At 52.7% G+C, this 27,413-nt stretch overlaps 1 protein-coding gene across 6 annotated transcripts in view; it reads left to right on the top strand.

Moving 5' to 3' along the window:
- Positions 1-27,413, top strand: part of LOC146187427 (protein roadkill-like) — a 180,455-nt gene that overhangs the window by 120,262 nt on the left and 32,780 nt on the right. For 4 of the 6 annotated variants that reach the window (XM_084607689.1, XM_084607691.1, XM_084607688.1 and 1 more), the window contains one exon: positions 27,144-27,262. In XM_084607689.1, coding sequence (XP_084463815.1) covers positions 27,182-27,262 — 81 coding nt within the window. In that variant the 5' untranslated portion in view covers positions 27,144-27,181. Of the gene's footprint in view, positions 1-14,868; positions 15,134-15,157; positions 15,300-27,143; positions 27,263-27,413 lie in introns of those variants that run through there. The other 2 variants (XM_084607690.1, XM_084607692.1) reach the window with 2 other exon arrangements.

Below are 27,413 nucleotides of genomic sequence, written 5' to 3'. Positions count from 1 at the left end.
CTCCGACAGCGTTGTGTTAGGCAGTGAGCTGTTTGCAAAACAACGTTGTCCGTCCAGCACGTGTACCTTCTCTGCTCGCTTCCTAGCTCCTTCTACACTACGCACCCCGGAATGAGCGCGGTTGCGAGGTCTCGGGTGGTTGTAGCGTGTGGGCCCACTTTGACCATCGAGAAAACGCACCTGTTTTACAAGGTGACGTCCAAATCAAAGGGCCAGAAACGTGGTCGTAACGCAACCTCGAAACTGGCCACACATCTCGGGTTTTGTCGAATGAAACTCGACCGGGAATGTCGGCTTGTTCCAGCGCCGATGCTTCCAGTGGCTTCGAGTGCACCCGCCTCCGAAACCTTCGCCACGCCTTGTGTGCTCTTCGCGGAGGTTGCCGCCGCCTGTGTTTGCTGGTCCGCGCTGACTCTCTCGCCGTGAGAAGTCGCGCGCTGAAAGCGGAACCGCTGTCGCGCTTGATGATATGCTTGCAGAAACAGATATAGGGTCATATAATAATCTCGGCTAGGATTCAAAATACCGGGCTTGATCCCAGCCGTTGCGACCGCTTTTCAATGGAGGCGCCCGGGTACGCCAGCTGCGATGTCCGTTCAAGTTGTCGCGTCCCAGATGGTCGAAATTTCCGGTACCAAAATAGTCTGAATTCGATAAACGTTGTAAACAATCTAAATCAGTCAGTGTGCGCTTAGACCAAGTATCAGCGCCGCCGTTTGAGGAGCAAGTGTAAATGCGGTAGTAATTTCACTTGTCTATTGTTGTGTATTTGTGCGCATATTCTGCAGATGATATTTCAGGTTGAAAAGAGCAGCTAGCGTGCATTTTACTCTTCGCGTGTGCGCGGCTGCTCGTGCGCCATCCTTCGCATGCTTATTCGTTTTTGATGCTTCAGTCGTTATGTTGGCTGCAGTCTCCGCTGTTGGACCAAAGCCGGCACCGAGCATCCGTTGCTCGAGCCTTTTCTTCACCAGGAGAAAATTGCGCACCTGTGGTGCTCACCGAAGTCATGATGAGATTCATATCGGCGTCATCCGCGCGGGAAGGAGACGCGAGTAAATAAACGCCCTGGGAGAGAAGGATGGAAGAGGGGCGCCCTTCGCCAGGGCGGCGCTCCTCGCACTAATCCGCCGCCGGGTTCAATGAACCCTGCGCGCTGCGGTGGGCGTCGGCTGCCGTCTTGCGCGCACCGCGATCGCTGGCCGTAGAGAAGAAGGCCGTGTACTTTTAATAATTGAAAAGTGTGCGCTTGGGAGGAGGGTGGTAGCGCGCCGCCGCTGCTCCACTTCTCCAGTGGCCCACTTTGTCGGCCGCTCTTTTGTTTTGGCAGGCCGAGATCTGGTGGCGTTTCTTTTCGCCCTTCTCCCCGCCCCCTGGCCACTGCACGGTGACCCCTCGCCACCGGTGCCTTGTCCGCCGGGATCGAAGCGGCGAGGGGGGACCTTTTCTTCGCTGTCCGCCACGCTGTTCGATTTGCGTTTGACTCGCGGCGGTGGTCAGCTCGTGGTCGTCCCTCGGCACGCACGCGCGCCCTCCCCATCTGCTGGGTCGATTGCCCCGGCTCGTCCCAGAAGTGGTCCGCCGCTCTCTTTTTCGCCGGGCTGCTGCGCGGTTCGTTGGCCGACTGGATGACCCGCTCTTCCCGCCGCCGCCGTGCACCGCCTCGGTGTCGTCCGCTGCTCGCTGAGCGCGCCGCTCACCTGTGGATGCTAGCAGCCTTTTCGCCGTTTGGTGTCTGTGTGCAGTGCGTGTCCCTGTGAGTGATCCGCGCTGTCGGCGCGTGGCGTTGGATTGCCCGGTGTCGTAACTACGCCGGGCGTTCCCATGGTCTGCCTATGGACGCTGCTAAGAGGTGAGAGACGCTGTATACCCGCCCTTTTCCAAACGGCCAACGGTGTCACAGCACCTTGAGCCATTCGGGCATGGCTGCTACCACGCTTAAAACCCGTCAGTGTACAGGTGCTTTGCCCGAGAGTCCGAAGCCTTGTTCATTTGACCCTTTCGCTTAGCGACTTCCCGCTGAACTTAGCCGTTTTGCAGTTGTGCGTACTTTCGGTTATGACTGAAGGCGCATTCTTCTTGACGAGGGTGTGCTGTTTGTGCTTAGAAAGACGAAGAACGTCGTTCGATGCCGGTCACTGCTCGCGGTGCAGCCGAGTCCGCGCATCGGCTTCACGCCGTGTTCGGCACGGGGCCTCCCTCTGCTGAGAACGGGGTGCTTCCTCCTCCGAACCGGGTCGACGACCTCTCCCAGGGCCTCAGTGTGGGACAGCGCACTTCTTGACGTCGCCGATGGCCAGCGCGAGTGTAACGTCCAAAGCGCCGATGGTTTGGGCGGAAACGGCCGGAGCCGTGAGAAGAAGAATGGGGGGCGCTGGTCCCGTGGCCGCTTGACCGACGCAGGGGGCGCCCGGACGTGTGATGGACACGAGGCCGGTGGTATTGGGGACCGGCCAAGCGCGCGTGTCAGCTCTCCCTCCTCCTGCGCTGGTCCCCTCTCTCAATTAACTCAATTCTGCTTCCCCCTCGCATGATCGACGGCCGCCCTCGCAGCGGTATGTTCCCTCGAGTGGGCGTTGACCCGCGGGTCAGGCGAGGCCGGCCATTACCGTTGGCCCGCTTACTCTATGTCGTCTATGCGGTCGCCCGTTTCGCTTCATCCGTCTGCTGCGGGCGTCCCTGTGCTACTTGGCATTGCTCATATTCACTTGACGCCATCCTTTTGTCATTCGTCGTCTTCTGGATGCTTTCACCTTTTCAGCGTCCATGTTTCCGTTTTGTACACGCATTACCCGTGCGTGAGAGCGGTGCATATTGCGAGACGGTGCTGCTCGTTTCGGTGGCGCGATTTTGTGTCGCTCGTGTGGGAAAAAGGGCGAAGAAAAGCACGCGCGAGTGGACCGATTGTAGAAACGGGGTGACCCAGTTGTCAACCCTTTGAGCTCGTTGACGGTCAGTGGCCACCGAGGGGGTCTCACACTGCGCGCCCATGCATCCCGCCAATTTGCGCCGCCGCGCATGCTGTGCTGGGAAAAGAACAACTTGTGGCTCGGCTGTGTTCGCGCGCGGGGTGCGTGTGCGAGCCGCTCTATATCTCGTCTTTCAGAAGGCGCGGATATCATTCTAGATGAAGAGGTTTGCTACCGCGTTCGATTCACCGCAGATGGTGCACAACAGGGGTTGATAATGACGGTTAGGTGCACCCTTTTCTTGCAGAGGGTCGTCATTGTTTGTGCTTTGTAGCCGCTCATTTAACCCGCGCTTTTTCTTGCTGGGCAGCGACAGCTGGGGGATCGTTCCTCTGTGGCAACGGGCGCCCCAAGTGAGGAGCCGCAGCAGCCAGGTCACGTATTGTAGCTGCGCTTTCGCATACTGTCTGTGACCGTGGGAAACCTGATCCCTGCCTGCACGCGCGCTGTCGCCTCGCGGTGGTGGACGGCCAGGCGACGGAACGTTGCGGCGCCACCGGTTGGCATTGAGCCAACTGCGTGTTTCGTTTCTCCTCCTCTCTGATGATGTGTGTGGTAGCCTGTAAAACACCACTCTCCCGAAGCCGTTTCTTCTCTCTCTCTCTCTCTTTTTCTTGCCGGGTACGGAATATTCCGTCGTGCATCATATCCTGGGCGATTTAATTAGCGCGTGGTAACTCTCCCGGACTAGTTAGTGTTGATTTATGGTTGACAGCGCTTAAACACACGGACTGAGCACAGGAAACAGAACGCTGGTAAAATTTATCCGCATAATCCTCCAATACAGCGCCATTTTCTCTTTTCCTTTTTTTACCATATCCTTCATTCGTTCCCTCTCTTTGAACCGCAGAGCAACACGTTTATTGCGCCCATCCTTTTTTTCGCGATTATAGTTCGTACTTTACTGCAAAGTCAGCAGAGCTTTTCTCACCGGACTTGTGTGACAAGTACGACACAGGCGCGGGCTCGTGGTTAGCCAGTCTCCAAAGCAGCGGGTGACCTGACCCGCGCTTCCTACGTCCCCTAGTCGATGGGAATTAGCGCACTCTCTTGTCGCGTTGCAGACATGAAGCCGACATTCCGCGGCCTCGTCCGCACGGGTCGAGGCTGACGCGGTGCGTACGTGCATACTACTCTTGCGTGTAGGTCGCCGCCCTGCTTTGTTAAAGGAGGTGTTTTAATCATTGGTTGCTCAACTCGATGAACGCCCACATGGTATTTTATGACACGAGGGCTCAGAAACTTTGGAGGATGCCGATGTGATGGCCCTCGTCTGAAGCTCGGGTCTTCGTCCGCGTACACTCACAGACGTGAATTTTGCTACTCGCGTGCTGTGTCATGCCGGGTAGGTGTTGAGAAGCTCCACGTGGACGAAATTTTTCCGGAGCCCTCCACTACGGCGGCCCTCAATATCTAAGTCGCTTTGGGTAGTTAAACTCTGATAAAAAAAAAATGCAGGACGCTTAGGCTTGGCCGTTGAGATTGTAATGCCATAGGCATGCCCGTTGTTCTTCGCTCGCAGCGCCGCACTTCCGGCAGAATGATGCTCTGTTTCACGAAGGGATGAACACCCGGAACGAACCGTGGCAGAGCGAAACCCGGAGGTATACGAATCACTTCGGCCTTTCCTAATACATCTTGCGCGTGTTTTAATTTGAGTTTAGCTTCCACCTAAATAAAATCGAACATGGCTCCATCCTGCGACCTCGAGTTGCTGCTTTACCTTCCCGAATCGGCTTCGCAGCGCTACCAATACTGAGCCCGTGTTTTGTGCTATCATAGCACTGAGTGAGCTACACACTCGTTTGAATGGCCTTGTGCATGGGCGCAAATATTTGAGCGGTGCACATTTAGACCACAGATTTCTGCAGGGCCCTTTCAACCGCGTCCCGTATCGGACGCTGGAGTGGCCTTTTTTTGTCGCGCGGTTCGAAGAGATAAGCGGTGGCCGGCGAGGTGAGCGACCCTCAATCGAGTCCGGCCCATGGGCGCTGTTCGTGTTTTCCTTTCGCTGCTGCGCATACAGCACTGGAAGGTTTTGCCGGCTTGTCGTCCCGGGCTATATTAGTGTGGCCGGTATTAGTTTGGAACCTTCGGTCGGGAAAAGATCTTTGGCTGCCTCTAGGGCGGTTTATGTAGCCTGGTATGATCAAGGTCGTGTTAATCGCGTGCGGGGCCATTGCGGTCCTCAGGCACATTCCTCCAGAGAGTGTGCTATACTTACTCTTTTCGGAAGATTCAACCCGAATCCCCCGATTTACGAAAGATATTCTCTGTAATGTATATTTTTATCCTCATCAACTGAGGTGTCGATGTCAAGACAAAGCAGTTTTCAGCTTGTGAATGAGGTGGTTGTAGTGCAACCAAACACACTTGTCTTTTGGCTTTGAACTGAAGACTGTTCCACGAGACATCGATTCCGGACGGTGGGCGCTTAATTAGATAAATAATACGCTTTGGGGGGCTTGTTGATGCATTATTTCTTCTTCCCTCCTTGTCGTCTAGCTTACGCACTGTGTGTGTGTGTGTTTAATAGATAAAATTGTTGGACCAGGAAATCTCAGAAGGGGAGGCCCGCAGTAAGCGAGATTCGCAGAAACCCCGCAGTGGAAGCGAAAATTTTCCTGGCTGGCCGAGTTTCGAGTCCGAGACCACTCACGGTCTGTCCGGCAGTCACTTGAATCAAACGAGCTAGCCGGGAAGGCAGCCGGATGAATTCGCTCATTCTGAAGTTTCCGTGAATGTTGGAAGCCTTCCTTTGTAGCCCTGTGGCTGCATGCTAACGAGTATTTCCTGCTTCATATAGAAATAAAATACGAAAAATATTCTACAGATTTTATAAAAGCAGGCCTCTCAAAATCACGAAAGGCCATGCTTGGCAGGTCACCACCACGTAGGCACATTGCACTATTGTCGCCATCACCATCAAAACTGCAGGGTGAAGGCCTCTCCCATATTCCTCCACTTAACCTTTTATTGCGAAAGCAATACTGCTCAAGGTTTCGAGCCTTCAGCGTAGCACCGCCGGTAGCCACGTGACGTTGTGACGTCACACCCCACGTGGGCTGGCGGGAGCTGCCAACTTGGGTCTCTCGTTTCACATGAGACGGTTATGTCAGAATCATCCTGCTAGGACCCTGGTATTCACGTTATCCCTTTAGGCCACTAAGGCACGTTCATACGGCTTGGCTAAAGGTCTGTTCACACTTGCGACAGTCGCCTTCTCGTTCTGTTCTCGTTCCGAACGAGTTGGGAGTGGGAGAGCTGCTGGGCGATGACAGCGAACGTCGGTAGCAGCCGCTTGCCAGACACTTCAGCTTTTTCAGGCGAGCCCGTGCGCATGCCGCGCTCTCGTGTTTCCAGGAGAACGCCGACGACGAATAGACGATGTCAATCACCGTGGTGTCAATATGAAATGTTGCGCCTGCGTGCAACATTTCATATTGACACCACGGTGATTGACGGTACTTACCGGATAGTCCGAATATCTTTCCAATCTCCTCCCAGGCCATATCCTCCTCCCTGCCTTTGAATTCCGGGTGCCGTTTGTTGAAAAGGTAGAATTGCATTGAGAAGGTGCTCGATCGAGTACTCCGGGACCTCGCTGATTGGTGAAATGGTTTGCGACTAGTAGTCGCACGACTGGAAATTCGAGCAGTGCCCGATCGGCCCGCGGCAGTCGCTTTTCGACCAAAACGGTCGCGCGACCGCTGCTAGTCGCAAGTGTGAACGGGTCTTAAAGCGGGACTTTATATGTGGGCTGAGGAAGAAGAAAAAGAGAGGAAGAACGCTCAGTCACCCGCAGCTAAAGCTTTCGCTCATTCTTTGGTTCATCAGCGTTGAACCCTTGTAATTTTTCATCTGTGCTAGCTGCATCTACGGTAGCCATTTTCTGCAGCCACCAGCTAAAATTGTCATCCTTTGGAATCCAATTTGTAACCCTTAGCGCCCATCGCTTATCCTCGCTTCTGATTACATGTCCTATTTGCGTCCATTTATTCTTGATTTGGACTAGAATGTCATTAGCTCGAGTTATTTCTCTTACCCACTCTGCACGCTTCCTATTTCTTAACGTTACACCTACCGTTCTGCGTTCCATAGCTCTCTACGCTGTCAACTTAAGTACAACCCTTTTCGTTAGCCTCCACAAATTCAGCCCAATAGGTGAGTACCACGTTAAGATGTAATTGTTATTTTCCTCCTGAGTGACACCGTTAGCCATTATTTACGATTGCTTGCCAAATGCGCTCCATCGTGATATCTTATTATCCTAGTTATTTCCCTTTCGTGGTCCTGATCTGCGGTTACTGCATGTCATAAGTAGACATATTCGCCTACCACTTCCAGTGCTTTGCTACCCATTGTGAACAGCTGTCCCTTCCCGAGGCTGTTGGACATTACCTTAGTCACCTGCATCTTTCTGATTTTTCTTTCTAGGTCATCGATTACAATTTGCAATTAGTCCGCTGAGTTACTTAGCAAGGCAAAGTCAGCAGCAGATCGCAGGTTAGTGAGTTATTCTCCATGATCCATGATGCCAAACTGTTCCCAGTCCAAGTTTGAGCACTTCCTCTAAGCAAGCTGTGAACAGTGCTGGAGAGATCGCGTCTGCTTGCCCAGCACCTTTCTTTATGGGTATTTCGTTACTCTCTTCGTGGAGACCATGGTTGCTGTGTAGCGACCATAGATGTTTTCGAGTAGTTTCACATATGGCTTATCTACAGCCTGATTTCGCAATGCCTGCTGGTGTCGTGTGCAGCCCAAACTGGAGGAGCTGCTTCGGCGCGGAAAGTATCCGCGTGTCGTTCCTCCGCCATCATTTGCGACCCCGTGCGGTGCGTTTTGCCCTTTGTTTTGGCGGATGCTGCTCCCGTCGGTCGACGGCTCCTACTTTCGGCGGGTTTATTGCCCCCGGCCGCCGCCATCTCGGGGCATGCGCCGATGTCCCTTCTCGTCCTCCTCGCAGGCGCGCTTTCGCTTCCCGCACCACTTTCGAAAGAGCATGCTCGGCTGGCGGCGCTGCTTCTCTTTTCCGTCTGGCTCTTTGCTGCACCGAACGCATGCCGATCAGCGAGCCGGATTTCCTGAGCGTCACTGTTTTCCTGCATCACTTCTCGGCATCGCTCGCTGTCCTTCTGTCCCCTGCAGAGGCGCCGCTCGCTGCTGTGGACATTGGGCGCCCGATGACTGACCGCATGTTCTACCTTTAGCGCTCTTTGTTTTCCTATTTCCTTTGCTCCGCCTATTAGGGACACTATTGTCGTCGTAATAACGACCGCCCGGGGCTCGGAGCGCGTGGATGGCCCAGCGGTACGCCTCGAGCGACGACGGCCTGCCGCCTCCGGGCTGTGGACAGCTCTTCTGTTGGCGTCCACAAGAACGCCCCCACGTCGACGGCCAGCGCTCGTTTCCGCGTGCGCCGTGGGTCGCGCATTGATTGGGGAGGGCCCGCTTGACCCAGCGGCGCAGGTCGTGAACCCCTGCGAACGAGGTCAGGCGCCGGCCGCATCTCCGGAGCCCCGTCGGGCTTCGACCCGGGTGGCATCCCGCGCAGCGTGCATTGATCGAGGCCGGCTCGTTTCTCACGCCGCTACCATCGCGCCCTCCGGTGATGCAGGTGTTCCGCGGTGGCGTTAAGGCGGTCTGAACGAGCCAAACTTTCGGCCCCAGTCGCGCGTGTAAGTAAAGGCCAAAACAAAAGCCAGTGTCTGCCATTGGTCGTTCACTTGAGATTCGCTTATGTCACACACGGCGTTCATTTTCGCCCCGGATGAGATCTTGCACTGGGACAGAACTGGGTCGTTGGCGGCGCTCATCGCCAGCATAGGCGAGAGTGGTGCTAGCCTGATTGATGGATTGGTTGGCTACGCAGTGTTTGGAAACGTGTCGCTCTCGGCTGCCCCTCGTCGAATAAGGTTCGTCGATGCGCGCGCTCGTACTTGGCCGGGATGCGAACAGCGCGGCCGCATTTCCAAGCGGCGCCCTGGAACGCTCCGGAGGGACGTTATTTTACGGTGAGACCCCACCCCTACTGGTCCTGTAACTGAAGCCCCTTGTGAATGTAGTTGTTTTTATAAAAGAGCGCATGTACCAAGAAGAAGGAAAAGACGCACACGGCTCTGTTGTGTGTGATTTGTGTCAGCGCCGTGTCTTTTCCTTCTTAGTTTGGTGTCCATGCGCTCTTTTATAAGAAAATCCATAACCAACTCGCCCAAAACTGCCGTTCTACCACAGTAGACGAGACATCGAGGCATACAGAGCAGCCAGGGAGGGGAGGCGAAGAAAAGCGGTTTATGCACACTTTCTACGTAGTGAATTGTCAATAGAAGATAACAGCATCTGAGCCGATCTCCCGGTGGGTACAACTCCACCTCTTAAATACTGCTTGTTGTCCCCAAATAGAGTTCATGTCGGGCAGTCGAATCATGGAGGCACTTACGGAAAATCGAGGTGCCGCCCAATGCCGACGGTGGTACTTGAGCCTCCTCGCACAGCTTCATGTGGCGAGGATGAACTTCCTTGGTGGCGATCTTGCTCTGGCGGTGGGAATGTAACATATTTGGCACAACACGGCGCAAAAAGACGACGTACAGAAGACCAAGATGCACACCGACAAGCACTGCATCTGTCTTGGTCTTCTGTCCGTAGTCTTTTTGTGCTGTGTTCTATCAGTACCCAAATGGCCATTCTACTGCGGAAATGTAGCACCAAGTTGTTACAGTCCGGGATGTCCGCCCCTGGCAAAGGTTGCTTTCTCAGAATGTCGCGAGCACTCGATCCCATTCGACGAAAAGCTGCGTACTTTTGCTTTCGCCAACAATAGGGAAAAGTACTTTGTGGTCACCCCTGCGAATGGGTTACTCCTCGTCCTTCCCCGACGGCGAGGTAGTAGACCGGCAGCACGTGGTGGCGAAGAAACCCCGGTCGTTGTCGCCGCGACAGGGCGTCTTCGATGGCTGCCGCTCGCCAGACCCGCTTGGTTCCTGTGTTCCAGCCGCGTGAACCTCATCCCAGTCATAACAGCCTACGGTGTCTTTTGTAATTTTGTTCCTGTTGGTGCCTTGCTGGCCGCGAGCGTACAGTCAGTTTATAGCAGTGATGTTATGACACTGATTGTAAGCTGGCTTGTACAGGAGCAAAAATTTCACATTTGCACAAGGACCTGACTGCCTGAAAGCCGAACCACGTGGCAATATTTCTTCGGCGCCGCGTCTCGGCTACCGGTGTCGCCGAAGGGGCAGGGCTGCCACTGAGTTCTGAGTCAATGTCGCCAAAAGTAGCCATTTTTCATTGAAATTTCACCAAAAATGTCGCCACACTATAAATGTAAATTTAGAGCAGTTGTTAACTGTAGACAATTGTATGCGGCGTGTGTATTACTCCTCTGAACAGTAAACAAAGTCAGTTTTTGATGTTTGACTATACCAAACAAGCCAGTTGTATCGAAAATTCCGAGCTTATAATTTGGTCTGATAATTAGCTTTGTATTTAGGTAGCTAGAAAAGATTAAACAGCGAACTATTTCTTTTTTTTCTTTTTTTGCCACGTGAGAATTGTGCGTGGCGTTTGCTGCACACCTGATTTGTATCCGACTCTAGTAATAACAGTAATAATAAAATCCAAATTGTGTTTTTTGACAGGTACAGCCTAATTTCTCCCTCTCCCGCCCAGTTCGGATTTACGAAACGACGGTCTACGGAATTAGCCCTACTCCATCAAAAGGAATTTATTTTATCGCAATTTAAAGTTTAGAACATTGTCCTTGGTATTTATATTGATTTTACTAAAGCATTTGATTGCATCCTTCATTCTGATCTACTTGATAAGCTTGAAACATATGGCATTCTAGGGCACTGTTTAAAACTTATAAAATTTTACCTTGATAATGCAATCAGTATGTTGAAATAGACAATAGCCGCTCAGATTTAGAACATATCACCGGAGGCGTTCCTCAAGGCAGTATTTTAGGCCCGTTCTTGTTTATTGTATAATAAATGAGCTAATAAATATATATAGAGATGCGAAATACGTAATGTATGCAGATGATGCCAGTATACTTTTTTCCTGACTCTGCCAGCCTTCAGAATAAAGCTAACACTGCTCTGATAATTCATGATTGGTCAAAACTAAACTGTCTACAAATTAATACAAACAAGACAAAAAGCTGTAATATTTAGACCCAAATCTAAGCAAATAATAATAATGACAGAAGCAGGCTGTTACAATATAATACCGAGAGAGCGCTTGATGTTACGTTTCTTCGGCTGAAATGTACACTGTCTCCGCCTCGGTGAGCAGGATACGTCAAACACGGCATGTGTAGTGAGTCACCCGAATGTGAGAAACACTCGGGCCGTTAATCCGGGGCTTTCGAGTACTGGCAGGTCTCGTTATCCACCATTCGTACAAATGTAACGAGGGACGCGAAAGGCTATGATTTTTATTTCAGATGGTCCAATTGACATCTCTCTTTCTCGCGATCTTCGTCTAAGTTATTAAGAGTGAAACACTGCCAAGTGTATCTGTCAGCATTAGCTGCACGAAGGGATTTTGCCATGGTGGCACTCGTGTCCCAGCCGAATGTATACGGCACTGGCAGCGCATGATTACACAGAAACTGCACAAGTGCCGCTTTGTCGACTGAATGCATTCATGGTATACCTATGTGGCCCCGCAATCGCATTCTAGTGTCCTGAAAACGCCAAGAGAACGTTCCTAAGATATTGGGCTTAGAACGGGACCTTATTTGAAAATCGTCAAAAATTCGCCATATCGCTATAACACGGGCCTCTGAAATTCGCCAAACATGTGCAGCGTTTTCCGGTTTAATTAGTACCCGCCACAACAGGCACATTTCGCTTCCCCTTTGTCTCCCTCCCCAGGAAGTTCCCGTCGTCGCTGAATAGGGCGATTTTAGCTACTGGCGAGGGATAATTTTTCAGACTGCCAGGATCCCCCCATGCCTTTGCATGCAGACGACAGTTCGTACCCCGTCGGGTGTTTGGCCACCCTCTGCGGCGCACGCCAAGCTACGACGCCCGTAGACGAGACGCCGAAAAAACACTGCCATGTGGTCGGGCCTTTTAATGACAACGAGGTGGCCTGAATCTATTGCCGCGAATCGCGTTTCTATAACATTTCGATGGAGTCAGATAACGTGGTTGCCGTGCCTGTGTTTTCCAGTCCGACGCTGCTATGAGTTGCGCAGCCCGCACATGCATACTAACCAGATTGCTTCGCCTGCAGCCTAGGCTCAGAGAGTGCTTGTCGCCCAGATTCATTCGCCTCCATGTTCTCCCTTCGTTTTGGCTGCGGCGCGCCGACGGAGCATTTTTATTTTTTAATGCTTAAAGACGCCGGTGCTGCTTGCGTTCGTCGTCCGGTTCTATGTGTCGTCTATGTTGCGTCTTGTTTCAGCTCCAGTTTTTATCGTTGCTTTTATTTTATTTTATTTTTTCCACACTAGCATCTTGCACTTCATCAGTGGCTGCAAGCTCACCAGTCACCACTGGCGGCCGGTCGCAAGATGAGGATGCGGTCATCGGTCGTAACGGTCGCCAGGGGTGACCAAGCTTGAGCTCACAGGTGCAACTAGTCGGTACGGGGCGGCCGGATATCACGATCTCCTCTGCCTTCGTCGTCGCGCTGTGCGGCATCAGCGGAACCCCGCACTCTCCCCGAAGGTGACTCGCCTGGGCAGGTCGGCTCCTTCCGGTCTTGGATTGCGCGCTTTCCGCGAGGTCGCCGGATGTCGGCGCCGACCGGTGGCCACCTGGTCGCGGAGTCCGGTTGGTACTGACACGAACCGTCCTCCTTGCCTTTTTCCGTGCTCGCTGTGCTTGGCTCTTTGGATATTCGAACTTAGTGGCGGAGCCCCCCGAATCGCTGGCCTCCTTTCACTAAGCTGCGTGCAGATTTTTGTGTCACTCACTAGAAGCCAAAGGACTCTCGTCGAGCTCGGACAGAAACGAGTTAGTCATCTGTTTGAGTCACACGTACAACAAGCTTCGGTTTACTAAGGTAGCAATACCATTTGCGCTTAAACGCATTTTTGTTGCCTTTCCGACATCCTAAGTTCCGCAATGCCGAAGTAAGCTAATTGCCGTAGGTAAGGTATAAACGTTTGCGTGCCTTTGCCCGTGGCTGTTCGCGAGAAGACAGTTCAGACTGTACCGTTTTCCTCTGGCGGCTGCATCCGACTACGGGGGCGAGGAGGAGGAGTGCTCCGTTCCTTCACCCTTTTCTCTTTCTTCCCCTGCGGCTATCGTTCGTTACCCTTCTCGGGCCCCCTCCACTTTCGTTTTTCCTGCCAAGCGCTGGGCAGTGTTTCCCCGGGAAGGAGAGATGTTCCGCGGGCTTCTCATCCGCCGGGCGGCGTGCTCCAGAGGTTCTCCTCTCCCATCCCGGCTCTTGGAGTGTCGGGGCGGGGGCCAGCGAGGCGCCCCGCGCTGGCTGGGGCACCCACCCCTGCGCCTTCTTCCCTGCTCGCCTCCGAGGCATTGGCCCCATGGAAGGAAGCGTCGTGGAGAGGGGGTAACGACCACGGGTTGTCCCGTTCGTTTGCCTTGGCTGCAGCTGCTTGCCGTGCACGTTGACACCGCCGGTCGCCCTCTTCGCTGCGCCATTAGCGCGCCGTCCTGACAGCGCTTGACCGCCGCTGGTCAGCAGGGTTCAAGGACCACTTCGGGTGGACCTCGGCGCACCCCCGCCGTGATGCGCTCCGCTTTGAAGGCGACCCTTGTTGTGAACGGTTGCTCGAGGACGCTCTCATTGCTGGTTTACTGTTCCCAATCAGCTTCGTGCTATCCGAGAGGTTTCCGCAGCCGCAGTCTTTTTCTTCTGCGTAAGGTCAGTATTTTGGTACTAAACGGTCAGAATAACTGTGGTGGTCATTCCGTTCGCTGTGCCATGGGATCTTAGGTGTCTTGACCGGCGTTGCCTGCAGTGGTGAATTTGTTTTTTCTTCTGTTTTGTCGAACAATTCAGCTGCGCAAAGACCTGAACGTTCTGGCAGCGGGTTTTGTCTGCCCCAAAACAAACTCCGTGGTTGTTCTGTCCAAAAACCCTTGTTTCAGTTAGTAAACAGCTTCAAAATGCGGCTAGCCCCTGTGGCCATTTTGTGAAGGTTCAACTCATGGCGGCGCCATCTTAAAGTGACCAGAAAAGCTGTCACATCTGGTTGTTATTCTATGTGTGTGCACTTTTTGATGCATCAGTTTGTGTCTGTTTGTTTTTTTGTTAAGCGTTTGTGGCTTTATCAAGTACTTGAGCACGCTTAAATATTGGAACCATGAGCGTCCTGACAGCCTGCTAAGCTACTAATTTTGGCCCAACCTGGCGTAAAATTTCAGTTCATGGGCCCTGTGCGGAGTTACGTAGTGGTAAAAGAAAAAAGAAAAACGCTTTGTCCGCGCAAAACATCTTTGGTGTTAACATTAGCAAGTGTTTGCTGTGGGCGGAAATAAAATGCAGTCTATTATTGGTTCAAACAATCATGAGTGGCTGCGGCTGTGGAAAATTTGCTGTTTCTTCGGAAGAGAAAGGCAAGCGACTGCGCTGAAGTCTTGTTTGGAATCTGCTCCTGCAGGGTCTCTTTGTTATCATCGGTCGTTCGCTTACAAAAATCGCACGATACCGGCGTGTTGATCGTGACGGTTATTTCTGGTGATCCGGGAAATGGTCGCCGATAACCCGAAGCATACGCATCGCTCGGCCTTCAGTGTGGGGAAGTTTGGGAGGCCGATGACGTCAAGGGAGGAGGAAGAGACGTGCGCTTTCTGAACGCGCTTCGCAGGGGCAAATCGAACGTGTCCTCCGCTGCGTTGCAAGTGGCGCCCTTGTCGCGGACGAATGTGGAGAGCGGCGTGGAGAGGAGGCGCTGCCGGCGCTGCTTCGGCGGCGATGGCGGTAGCGTCAGTCGACCGGTCGAACCGAGGCCGTGCTCTCGGCTGCGTTCCCGCTGTTGTCTGCACTAGCGTCGTTCTGTGGCCGCATGTGTTTTTAGTGTGGGGGGTCCATCGAGGACGCTTCTCGGCTGCTGTGCTTCTTTGTGTGGTTAGTAGTGCGCGGCGGTGTTTCGGCGCTGCCTCCGTGGACCAAGGTGGGAACGACGACGCTTGCACCGCCGCGATGGGGATGCCTGTCGGCGAGGATCCGATCGTGCCGTAAGTGCGGTGATAAATCGAGGCCTGCGGTGTGCGCGCTGTTGAGCCCCCCTTCGTTGTGCATGAAACGTCGTTTGGTTCCCTGTTTACCTCTCGCACGGTAAGCGCTGTGATTTGACCAAACGTGGGAACATAGAACGCACGGTGTTCACCAAAACTAGTTGCGGTAAGTTCGCCTTGGAGCAGCCGTGCCTTTTCTCGGCTGTTTCCCTTGGATCCTGCTGGTCATTCTCATCTGGCGCGGGGCAGGCTTTGTGAGATTCCTGATCTACTCGCGTTTGTTGCTGGTTCATTAACCATGTGAGGAGCAGAATTTCAGTTCTGACTTTGTTTACTGCTCATAACGTAACAACATTCCGCCTCACTGTAAGAGTAGTTGCGCGCATGCCTTCGCGATTATGGCGACGCGGCGCGTTTCCCGCGCTTGCTCGAGCTCGGCCATGTTTTTACGCAGGTGCTGGCAATGCCGCGCGTGTTGCTACTATTCCTCTTATTGTTGTCATTCCCCACCTCGCTGCCCCTGACAGATAAGGCCGGCGCATGAATCGAGCGGAAGCCCCCCTTTCAGGGCGCGGCTGCAGTAATCAGCGCCCCGGGCTGTTGTTTTTCTGCTGCTGTACACCACTGTGCGCGCACACGGTCAACGTCTTCTGACACTGTAGGTGGTGCGCTGCTTGAAGGAAGCCTGAACGTTGTTGAGGCCGCCGAAATCAGGCACACGTCCTTGCTAAAAAGAGGAGTTCAACCCCCTCTCCCGCCTACATGATTTTCACCATTTTTTCGTTGGAAGTGTGGTTCATCTATTTTGATGTTTCTTTTTTTCGTGTCCATAACTGACCTAGCTGTCATTCCGTCGTGCCACTGCTAATTGTACTTATAAGACAACAAGACATTTCGAAAACGCAGCGCTGTTAACGCTTTGCGCTCTTTGTTCTTATCGGCCACCGCAGGCAGAACGCGGATCGTGCTTCGCTGTTTTTCATCTTTAAAATTCTACTATTGACTTATCTCCGCCTACTTTTCCTCCCAGTTCTGAGTCTATTTTCGAATTAGATGGATGCAGACTGTGCAAAGCGCAGTTCGCTTTATCGCTTAAACATTCACATATGTGTCTTGATTGCAGCTGTATGAAGGGGCACTGAACAAGGGTAAAAGGGGGTACGTCCCGCAGGTCGAGCCAACGTTTCGACAAATTGACTTGCCTTCGTGTGGGCAAAGCGATCATCGTGATCGCACCTTCATACCGTGTAAACCTTCCTCTCGTTCTACCTGATTGCTGCTGTGTATGGCATGACACGTGGAGGCTAAAGAAAAGGGTTCTACTTAAGTTGAGGGCAAGGCATAGGACTATGGAGCGAAAAGCGGTAAGCGTAACGTTAGGAGATAGGAAGCGTGCAGAGTGGATCAAAGAAATAACTCGAGTTAATGACATTCTAGTGAAAATGAACAAATGGGCAGGGTAAGTAGTGCGAAGAGAGGAAAGCAATGGTCGTTAAGGGTAAGAAAGGTCATTCCAAGGGAGAGGCACAAAGTCAAGTTGTCAGCTGAGGTTAAGAAGTTCTCAGGGGTTGAGTGGATGCAGCTAGCTCAGGGTCGGATTAATTGCAGTAATATGGGAGAGGCATATCGCCCTGCAGTGGGTACAGTCCGGCTGATGATGACATGAAGTTCCGGCTTACGTTGAGCTGCATGACTTCAGCAGTAGTTCTGGAAATTCTTGTGCGGGGAGAGAAATTGGCTTTGACAAACTGCATTTTCCGGGGTTGTTTTTGGAGGTGCAGATGAAGCACACGCGTGTGGTGCGTTATTAATCTGCGTGGCGCCCTCTCCTCTATCTGCACGCCGTCCCAACAGTGGTAGTGATCATCGCCTGTTACAAGCCCGTGCACCTTCCTTTCTTTTTCGTTCAGTCACACACACATTGACGTTCACACCTAGGCATTGCGAGCACCGGTCCATATGTCCCACCTGGCTGCTTTCATGCGTTTGCATTTGAAACGTCTCTACTGCTGGAATGTTTTTTTTTTTTTTTTTTTTTTTGCCAGTTAATCAGCATGACAATATGTGCCTCTTGCCAACGATTCGACTCGTGCATAATGCCATCTGGAGCAGGCACATTCTCGCCTGCGTTGGTCAGACAGTTTATTTCGGGATGCTACGAGAGCGTTTGCACGGAAAGGCAGCAGCGGAGCGTGGCTGTTTCTTGGCGCTGCGAGTTGAGCCTGCAGGCACAACAGCAGCTCAACATGTGACGCGGACAAAGACAAGACACCATAGTCCGGTGGTGGCCCGGCTTTTTATTCCTTCCTGTCCTAAAAGTGCCGCTGTGTTGCATTTCTAGCCGTCATGATGCTAGCCACGCTGGAATGCTGCATGGCACGCCGACCACCCACGTTGCGTTTGCACTTGGGCTGCAGCCGCTCCGACATTGTTGCGTATCTCTCGTGTCCACGTTTCTTGGCGCTCTGTTTCCTGCTAAGTCACTGTAAGAAAAAATCCAGTCTTTGAAAAAAAAAAGATGGTAAAAGTTAAACACATAAAATACATCGAAATTTAGCTCTTTTGTGCTCCTTTTAAGCCCACATACGGTCTTTCACGCAATGTACGTAGCATTGCGTGAAAGAGTGTTTCAGAGTAAACTTTCGGAAGAAGACATAGAAAAATGAAAAAAAAAAAAAAAAAAACAAATGTACGCAATAGAAATAATGCACAGAATGTGGTATAATGCCCTTTCCCTTAAATTTGAGGTATGATTTGTATACTTTCTTTCGTTTCCTTTAGTTTTTGACCGGGAAAAAGACACGACTCTTAAGTGTGTTGGAAAAAGATATATTAAATGAGTTATTTGCATGAGCCCTCTCTAAAGATAGTAAAAAGTCTTTCAAATTGAATGCGAAATATTTCGTTTAAATTTACGTAACATGACAAGCAATTCTGCGTACTTCCTGAAAAACAACATAGGTCGAAATAGCATAAACATCAAAATAAAAAGCGTAATCCAGAATATAAAGCCTTTTCTCTGCCTTTTTCCCTGTTGTGAACATTTTTGCGCATTTGTCTCCAGCTTTTTTTCCCTTTTCGTTGTTTGGTAGGAGTGGTTGCCATCCAATCCTTGATGTGGTTTTTGCGAGTCTGACGTATGATTTCTTCAACAAAATGCAGTAAAACCAAATTGGCTAGGAACTAATAAGTTGTGTGATGAAGTCTATTTTGAAAAGCGTGTAAGTCTCACAACGACGCTGCCAGTTGGCTAAATACGTTCGTTTCCTTCTGGATTATGCGCTAACAGCTTACATGTTTTGTGGTCGGCATGCCTTGTGGAGGATGATACATTGTGACCTGGCTTGTCATCGAAATTGAAAATTTGCAGCTATTCTCAGAAAGCTATACAGTCAAACCCTTTTCGATGTAACCATAAAAGCTTTTCCGCTGTTGTTCTGGAGAAGGCACCACGCGTACCGGAGTTTCCCGTGCTGTTGAAACTATAGGAAAGATAAAAGTGGGTACATGAACTCAACAATGAGCCGGAATTATGCTTACTTTAGGCCACTTTATCATGAAAGTTCGAGTCGTGCAATCTTCGTTACTGCTGTCATAAAAATCCGCAATCGAAACAGCGGAATCGAGCGAATGCCGCCGAATTCGTAGCGCGTCCAGCTTGGCGCCATTTTTGATGACCCGCACTTATCTCTTATATCGCCGCCGGTTGTGAACCACTGTGGTGAACTACGCCTAAACTGCCAAGAGGGTGTTCCAACGCCCGAAAATGGGGTTCCGCAGTGGGTGGGAAACTAGGATCAGAGTGAATAGCAGTATACGCCAACCTGATTCAGAGCATAGCACGGTTCTGCCATGACCTCGGCGGACCCCCAGCGTTTTGTGTTCCTATTTTTTTTTTTTTCGTTCCTTTGCGCTGTGTTTTCCATTAAAGGTTTATAGAAATCGATCATAAGGGAGCCGATGCTGCGGGACATCTCGTCAGCCAGAACATTGGAGTGTGCGACTTTTCTTATGCAAGTTTCCAGCGCGTAGTCGCATAACCCAATCCCGCTAGAAGCCTGGCAACTCGTGCGTTCGCGCCACGTTTTGAGCATAATGTGTGAAGGGTTTTAATGCTTCGATATCCGCCGCGGCACTCGTAGCGGTGCGGAGGGCAGCGGAACCTGTGTATCAGTCTTTACTCTGGAGCAGCCCAGCTTCCTTCGACTCGGCTTCCTGCTTGTGTGCAAGCATGCTTTTTTTTTTTTCCCTGTCAGCGGGCTCGGGAGTATTCCAGCGGCCGTGTCGCACGCGAGCTGTCATTTTTAAATTAGCGGTTATTATGTAGGAGCGGCTGTCATACGAGCAAATTTAATGTTATTGGAATGGAATGACATTAGCATCTAATGTCATTAGGTTCGACTGACATTCTTCATCGAATGAGTTTGGGGAACTCATTCGCACTCGATCGTGAACCGAATGTGTACTCTCGACGCCAGGTATCCAGCAGAAATAAGCAACGCATGAAAATATTCTGCGCACAGTGAAAGTTGACCATTATATTTCTAGAGTTTTGTTTGAAAAAAACTGTTCGTTTAGGTGTAAAATTATTCGCACTGCAGGTTCTCGTGGAATGTAATTACTCTCGGTCACAGCAGTGGTCCACTCATGCCAGCGACTCACGATAATTTAGGTTCTGTGTTCCTTGGCGGCCACTTCTCCCCGTGCATTTATCTCAGGACTGTTTAAAGTTGTGACTGAGTGCTTGGACGTCAATTGCATGCTCTACGTGTCTCCGCACTGTGTATACGCGCTCCGCGGTGTTCAGCCATATTGTTTATTTACATTTATCGAGCTTGTGGGGGACTCGATACTTAGCTTGGATTTTTATGGCTGAAGTGCTACAACACAGCCAGAAGTAATTTTTTCACTTCAATTATTGTACGTAACTGTTTTAATCAGCTTTAAAATGTTACACAGTGATTTCAGACGCCTTTTATGCGCACTGATGTACCTTAAGTGCAGTATTCTTTTATAGCTAATCGTAATTGCCACCATTTGCGAGTAGCATTATATTTTACTCTGTAGCACCGAAAGACATTCGATTCGGATTGCATTAAATCTGTTAGTTTGACAAATGTTATAAGCTGTTGTCCCTTTGTACCGAGTGGACATCGCATCAGGAAGAGAAGGAAAGTAGAAAGTGTGCACGATGAAGGATGTCCACACAGCGACTTCCGTTGTCGCAAACGTTTTGCTGGAGTTATTTCTAGACATCTCGAAGCTATGCTGCCGCGTTGCGCTTGGCGTCTAGCGCAGTTTGGCTCAGGAGTGTTGGTTCGTTCCCCGATTTCGTTACTGGTGACGCATCAGGTCACAGAAATCATGTCACGGGATTTCTTTCGCTAGGGGAGGTTCAATGCGCGATTGATCGGCGGTCGCATGCGGTTGCTTTATGGCGCGCGGAAAGCAGAGAGGCCGTGTTTGTTGGGCGGAAGCAAAAGTTCCCGGTTTTCGGATCGTACCGAGACTCCCCGAGGTGGCGCTGTTATATTTTTTTTTTTTCTCCTTGGAGGATAATCTGAAATTCTGCGATCCTTTATCGGGAGTGCAATTCCGTCCCTTGGAGACGAAATTTGCCGCTTTCGACAACGCCCTTTGTTGCCAAAAGAAGAGTCTCTCGTTTTACACTGATGCGTGCAGCAGCGAAGCGTTCAGAACAATAGACTCGGCAGACCGTTTCGGTTTTACCATTGGCATAGAGCTCTCGCTTGGGTTTGGAGCTGTTTATATCCGTCCGAATGTGTGCGCAGCTCTTCCGGTGTTTGCGCTTTATGCTCCTTTTGTCCCTGTTTTACTTCGTTTATCATGCATCGAGCTATCATCTTTCGTGGCAAAATTTACCCTCACTTTTACCGCATTTTCATCACACGTTGGGCCTCGTGTGAAGCAACGAGCGTTGTTCTGTCGGCGAATCCATTGTTGGAAACCGCGTTAGACGTGCACTGTCACGTGGAACTGTCGCGTCCCTGTGTTTCGATCCGACCAGGCATTGTCCGACTAGCAGTTACGAAACCCGCGCACCCAACCAGTTGGCGTCGTCCCTATAGGAAAAAAAAAAAATCAGGTCTGGGCGCCTTTGTCTTGGTGGGGCTCCGTTACGTAAGCGGCGAAATTGAACCGCATCTCGTCGCAGCCTTTGTGCTTAAACATGGGTGGCCGGATTCTGGCTGCCCTGCTTTGCAGTACGGCGTTCCTTTATTGCCACGTGTGCTTGTTTTGCATACCGTCGTCTGGATGGCATTGTGGGACGCTCTAACTAAATCCCAGCGCCGGAACAGCCGCTGCAAGGCCTTACGTAACCACCGCAGCGGGGGTAAACAGGCCGCAGCTGCGCATCAACCACTCATGGGGCTGCTACAGTTTCGCGTGTCTCTCATTGAAGGGGGCAACTCTCTTGACTTGCGGTCGGCGTCTGCCACTCGTTGTCACTGCTTCGTGCTGCCCTGGGGAACAGCGGTGGCTTCGTGGGAGTAGTGCAAGGAATTTTGAGCGGACGTAGGCGGACGGCACGTGGTCCTAGCGCAGGTGCGGGCTAGAGCGAGCCTCAGCTTACTGCCTCTTGGCATTCCTCGGGGCAGAAATGTCAACGCACGTGCTTACCTCGGCGGCTCTCCGATAGCGTGGTCTTTCGAAGACGGAAGTTGGCCCGCGCGTGCGATTACAGCTGCTTCACGTGTCTCGCGCTGCATAAGCGTTCACGAATCTTTGAGCGTGCATTTGCAGATCTACCACCCAGTTATGCTGGGAATCGACAGTGCGCGAGATGCCTTGTGGGCGCAGTGGTGGCCGCTGCATAACTCTCGTCTCGTGGAGCGGCCGGCTGTTTGCTCCTTTCTTCCGGCGACCTCCTCCGGTCGGGCTGTCCTCGGCGACCGTGAAAGCCTTTCCGCCGTGATCGATGAGATCGATCCCCGCTCTCCTCGGAAGAAGGAGCCGAGGCCGCCGCCCCTTCTTCGCGCTCTCGTGACGGCGGCCGAACCCGCGCAGCATTTTCTTTTCTTCTTACCGGGGACGCCATTCTACCACGAAAGCCGTGGCGAGCTTTCCACGTTCGTTTAAACTACCGCCGTCGACTCTGGTTTGCGCCGAGGCGAAGTGGAGACCCCACTTTCTTCTTCGTCGTCGCGTTAACAGTGCGGAGACTAGTTTGCAAGCCTGCACTGTAGTCGAAGGCGACGACACGACGGAGCGCGCCTGGTCAGCTCTCGCGTCCCCATTTTGCGGCCCAGTTGTCACAGCGCGATCGAAGGCGATGGACACGGCGCAGTCGGCGTTCCACTCGGCTTGAGGCGCCTGTGTCCCCCCCTCGCCATGCGCGCAGCGGCCCCCTTCCTCCGCGCACAAAGCTGGAGGCCACGTTCGCGGTTCGGCGCCGGCCTCTTGAACTTCCAAGGTCGCCTGCGGTTGACTCCTCTTGCCTTCTCTCCCTCTCTGCTCTGGAGGAGGGTAACGCAGGAGCTGACGCGCGAGAAGCCTTCAGCTTCGTGCAGTGCACAAATCCTTTCTTTATGGTACACTAAAAGGGCACCCTTAGCAGCGTAATCGGAGCGTCTCGGGTAACCCGCGCGCTGCCATGTCAAGGGGCGCCCGAGCGGTACTCGTGCTTCTTTGTGTGCACTGATGTCGATTTTTCGCCTCACTGCCTGGAGCGCGCGTTGACAACACGCAGGAGAAGATTACATTTGTACCTCAGTGTCTGAAAGCTGAACAAGTCCCGTGTTGTGGTTCGGGTTAAAGCAGGGGCTCTTGATTCGAGCGGCACAACGGTTTGCGCAGATTCTTTTACTTTTGACTGCCCTGGCATCGTCCCATATCCCCTTTTGCCGTTCCGTGGCCGCGTCAATTTCCCACGTCGTGTTGGGGGGCATGGTTCCAGAAATGAAGGCGGATTCTCACTGCGCCGGCATGGTTTCTCTCTGCGCGTGCTTGAGGGGGGCGGCGGCTCTTCGTTCAAACAGTGTCGCCGCAGCGACAGATGGCGTCGCAGTCGTCTCCGGGAGGAGGCCCCTGCATGCAGCGGCGACCTCGGCCGCGCGGAGGGGCCTCGCGAAGGAACCTTGGCTGCCGGGCCGGTTGGCTGTTCGATGCGGCCTTGACCCCGGCCGGTCCCTTGCCCGCGGCCCCCTCCTCGCCTCCCGAAGGGCCTCACTGCTCGCCCTCCGGACTTGGCGACGGTCCCTTCGTAAAGTGCGCGAGGCACATTGCTGCTGCTAGGATCGCGGCTTGCACAGCGCATCGGGCCACATGTTCTTAGCATAAGTATGCGAATGGTCGCGTCTGTTTCAGCCGGTGGCTTCCAGCATACTTGCTGAGTGTACAGGAAATCGAGTGAAACTCGACGGACGGTGTTCCCATCACATCTTTTCTTGACGCTGAAGCGACTGCCTTCGGTCTCCGCATCTCTTTGGCCGCTGCGAGCGTGCTAGCGGGCCCAACGTATTCTCCCTAGTGCGGTCATACATTGGGTCCTTGCGTTGCTGCCTTCCAAGGTTCTCCCGTGCAAACACGGGCGGTACCCTGCGATCGATGTGCTCGGGGTCGTTCAGAAAACTGCGGCATTTTCTCTGGATTCCGTCACTCGCGACACATGACCTATTTAGTTCAGAGCAGCAGTGCGTCGGAAACCGTGGCCGCTTTCTCTCGCCATGTCGGCTCTCTGGGCACTTAAGGTCGTTAACTTAACCAGTAAGGGGTGCCCATTGCGCATGGGGAAGGGCGCTTTTGAGCGTATCTCTCTGTTGTGGCTAGCTGCCGACGGCAACGTGTACAAGTTACGGGGACATCGCTCTGAGCTCCGTCGTCGATTCGAGAGACGATGCTTTTTTGAAGAAAAATGTCGCGAGAAAAACCCAAGCCATGGTGGTTGAGTGCTGCCATGATTCCCCGAATCTCTGCCGGAGACCTTCGGGGCGCCGATTGACGTCGCCGCGGCTTTCGTTCAAGGTCGCTTCAGCTGCTTGCACCGATAGGAAGCGTTATTTTGCTAACGAGCTCCCTTCCCTTTTGCTTGTTCGAAGCACGTTGAATGATTCAGAGAAGCCGTGTGGTCGGTTCGATTACTTGTGGCCTTTGTGGTTCGGTTTGTTTCTATTCTTCTAATTATTTTCCGATGACACCGCCGGAAGAAATTGAAAGGGCGCGTGGGTAGCGCCGAAATTTTTTTCACCCGCGTCAGCCGGCGTTCTTGTACTTGTTATGTGCGTTCCGTTTGTGCTTCACCCGCGCCTTGAGTAGTACATGCCTGCCCCCATTGATGCTGACCGTGAGTGCCGCTCAATCGGGCGTTCGCTCCGCTCATCCGGTCGGTGCTCTCTCGCGCTGCTTCCTCCTCCCCTCGAGGACGACCCCTGCCGTGCGATGACCGTCCGAACCTGACCGCCGCCGGTCGTGTTTCTTGGTGGCGCAACACGGAACGACGCTGTCTGGACACGGGCGAGGTGTACGCCCTTCCCTGCGAACGAGGAGTCCACAGCTCTCAAGCAGGGAGGGAGGCCGCAGGTTTTTCACTGCGTGGCCACGAACTCCTATGAACTGCCTCATCGTCGTGGGAAGGAGTGCAGCCACGCTATGAATAGCCGTCCACTGCGCGCCGGAGAACGCTTACGTGTCGTCGTCTGCCGTTCACGCAAGGTTGGCGTGAGCTCATGAAGCGGTGCGAGATCCAGCGGCTACCGATACACTCCTGCTGATTGCTCCGTCGGCTGATTAGCACCCCAGCTGTCGTGGAAATGCAGAGCCCGTCGATTATGATATTTCGGTGCACATTTGGGGATGTCGAGAAAAAAGTGCGAACAGTGTGCGTCTGGGCGATGAGTATTCTGTTTCACATACGTGTTTCGGTACTGTCAGCGCATTTCTGTCGCGTTCGCCCTCGCATTGGTATTTGCTCAAAATTCGCGGCGTGTTTGCCGATGCATTTCCTGGTCGATTGTCAGGTACGCTGTTCCTTTCGTCAAGAGCAATCAGGATCGATTTCTGCTGTTCTGTTGAGATACTATCCTTCGTTGATGTTTGGGCGCACACGACAGGAGTCCATCAGGCCGGTGCTGCACAGTTCAAGAAACAGGCGAGCTGGTTCGCACGCAGCGACACTTATGTTTCGCTCACAATAGCCTTGTATACATGGACTCGACAGAGTCGGGTCGAGTAAGCCTGTCAAGTAAAAAACCAGTTGTCCGGTTCATGTATACGCAGTCGGGTCGAGTAAAATAGCCGCGGAGCGGGTCGCTTTAACTCGCTTGCAGGGTGTAGGTTAACTCGCTTGACCCGCTTGTCGAGCCAGGGAGTCGAGTTATGGTGAACTCTGGGATTAAAAAGCAACCGGAGCGGCGAGGAGCGTCAGCGAAGTTGAATGCTTTTTAAAAGCCTTCATCAACGATAAAAAATAATAATCGAAGCTCCCGATAGTAATAGAAGCTCTCGAGAGCTCTCGACGGAATCAAATACGAGTAAAAAACTTGTACAATAACTTCAAATCTCGACTCGCAAAGCGAGTTCATGTAGACATAAATCGGGTCGAGTAATGGGGACCTCGGTGCTGTCATGTATACAGGACTTATAGAACCGGCAAGAGCGAGGAGCCTTCCGTGCTTCAGCTGGAGAGAAGGCCGGCGTGGCGTCTTTGACCCCCTTACGGTGCTCCCTCGTCGAGCGCAGTGCCGGTCGTGTTCCGGAAGTGTGCTGGGCCTCGCTGTTGTTGACCGTTGTGAACGCGTGGCGTTTAGTTCGTTTCTCTGGTAGGTCGCTTGCGGTCTCTAAGAATTCTCCGCTGTGCAACGGCTTTTCTGTGACTGACACAATGTGGCCTGAAACTCCTTTCCCGTCCTCCTGAACTGAGAGCCCTTGAACGGTAGCGACCTACTTTTTTCTTCCCCTACCCGAAGGAAACCCGAATCCTTGACCACTCCTGTCGCTCCTTTTTAACTGGAGAAGAGGAAATTCCCCTGGAACCTCAAGGTCGCCTCTAGTGGCCACCTCCAGGTTTGCGGAGGGGCTTTCTTCCCCACTCGGAATACTCGCGTTTAATATGACATCGTTTTCCGCTGCTGTCGAATGTGGGTCACGCTTTGGAAGGAAGTAAAAAGTTCGTTGCAGGGCATTCGACCTCGGTGTTTAGCGGGAAAAGGTGCCCTGTGTGTACACCCGGCCGATAGAGGCGGGGAGCAAACAGCGAGAGGAGGGGTTTCCCTCTTTTCCGATGTGAATCCTCCTCGCCATGTAGCCTAGCTGTGGCGCGACCTGCGTGAGATGTTCGGGGGTCGCTCGGCATAGACTCTGGCCTCGGCGCTTCCAGGACGGGGCTCGGCACGAAGGCCGTTGCTCCTTTCCTTCGGGAGCGAGGGAGGGGTCGTCGCGCCTTGACTTCTTTGTTCGCGCCCCCGAGGAGAGCGCCTAGTGATGAGCACCTCCTCGGGCACCCGTTTCTCTTGCCTGCGCTTGTTCCTCCTTTTGGCGGTTTTGATTCCGCGCGCTCGTGTATCGCGCTTCCAGGGAGGAAGTAGCGCGGAAACTGGGTCAGATTGAGGCGGCCTGCCTCAGTTTTCGTATGCGCAGTTGCCCCGATGCTTCCTTTCTCTCTGTCGGTTTTTCTTCGCTCCGTTGTTTCCGCCCTCCTCCTTGGCGGCGATCTTCTGTTACCAAGCGATTTGCCCTTCTCGACAGCGCACTCTCCTTCTCTCCCTCTTTTTTCTTGCACGTGGACTTTTCTCGAGCACGCGGTGGTGTAATGAAATGTGGCGCCTGCCTGGAAGTTGCCATCGCGGGCGGCTCGGTTCGCTGCACGTGTTCGCGCTGCACGAGCTGCTGCTGCGACTTTCTGCTGAGGCTAGCGCGCGCCAAGTCGGATGAAAGTTCGGCGGCGCCTGGCCACGGAGGAGCCACCGAGTTCCCGCCGCGCGACGGAAATGTGCGATATCTATGGCGCGTTCAGGCGTGCGTGCTGACGGGTGGTGACCTTCCTTTTTTGCAGCTGCGCGCGGTGAGGTGCTGCCGGAGTCGTCTAGCAGCATGGCCATTCCCCGCCTGCCCACTCCGCCTCCACAAAGCGAGGTCAACACGCCCGTGGCCGAGAGCTGGTGCTACACACAGGTGAGCCACCACTTTGGTTTTGAACGTTGCTGGAAGCTTTGCTCAGCTATACTTTTTTATAAGGACGCAGCACATGCCTTGGACTCAGAGGGAAAACTGTCACCTTGAAGCTTGACACGGAACACCCCTTGGTCAAGGGTGATATTGTAAA

The sequence above is a fragment of the Amblyomma maculatum genome, chromosome 6, assembly GCF_055883805.1.
Source record: "Amblyomma maculatum isolate TAMU_Amacu chromosome 6, ASM5588380v1, whole genome shotgun sequence".
Lineage (NCBI taxonomy): Eukaryota > Metazoa > Arthropoda > Arachnida > Ixodida > Ixodidae > Amblyomma > Amblyomma maculatum.
The sequence above is the reverse complement of the archived record's forward strand: the minus strand, read 5'-3'. Positions and strand labels throughout refer to the sequence as shown.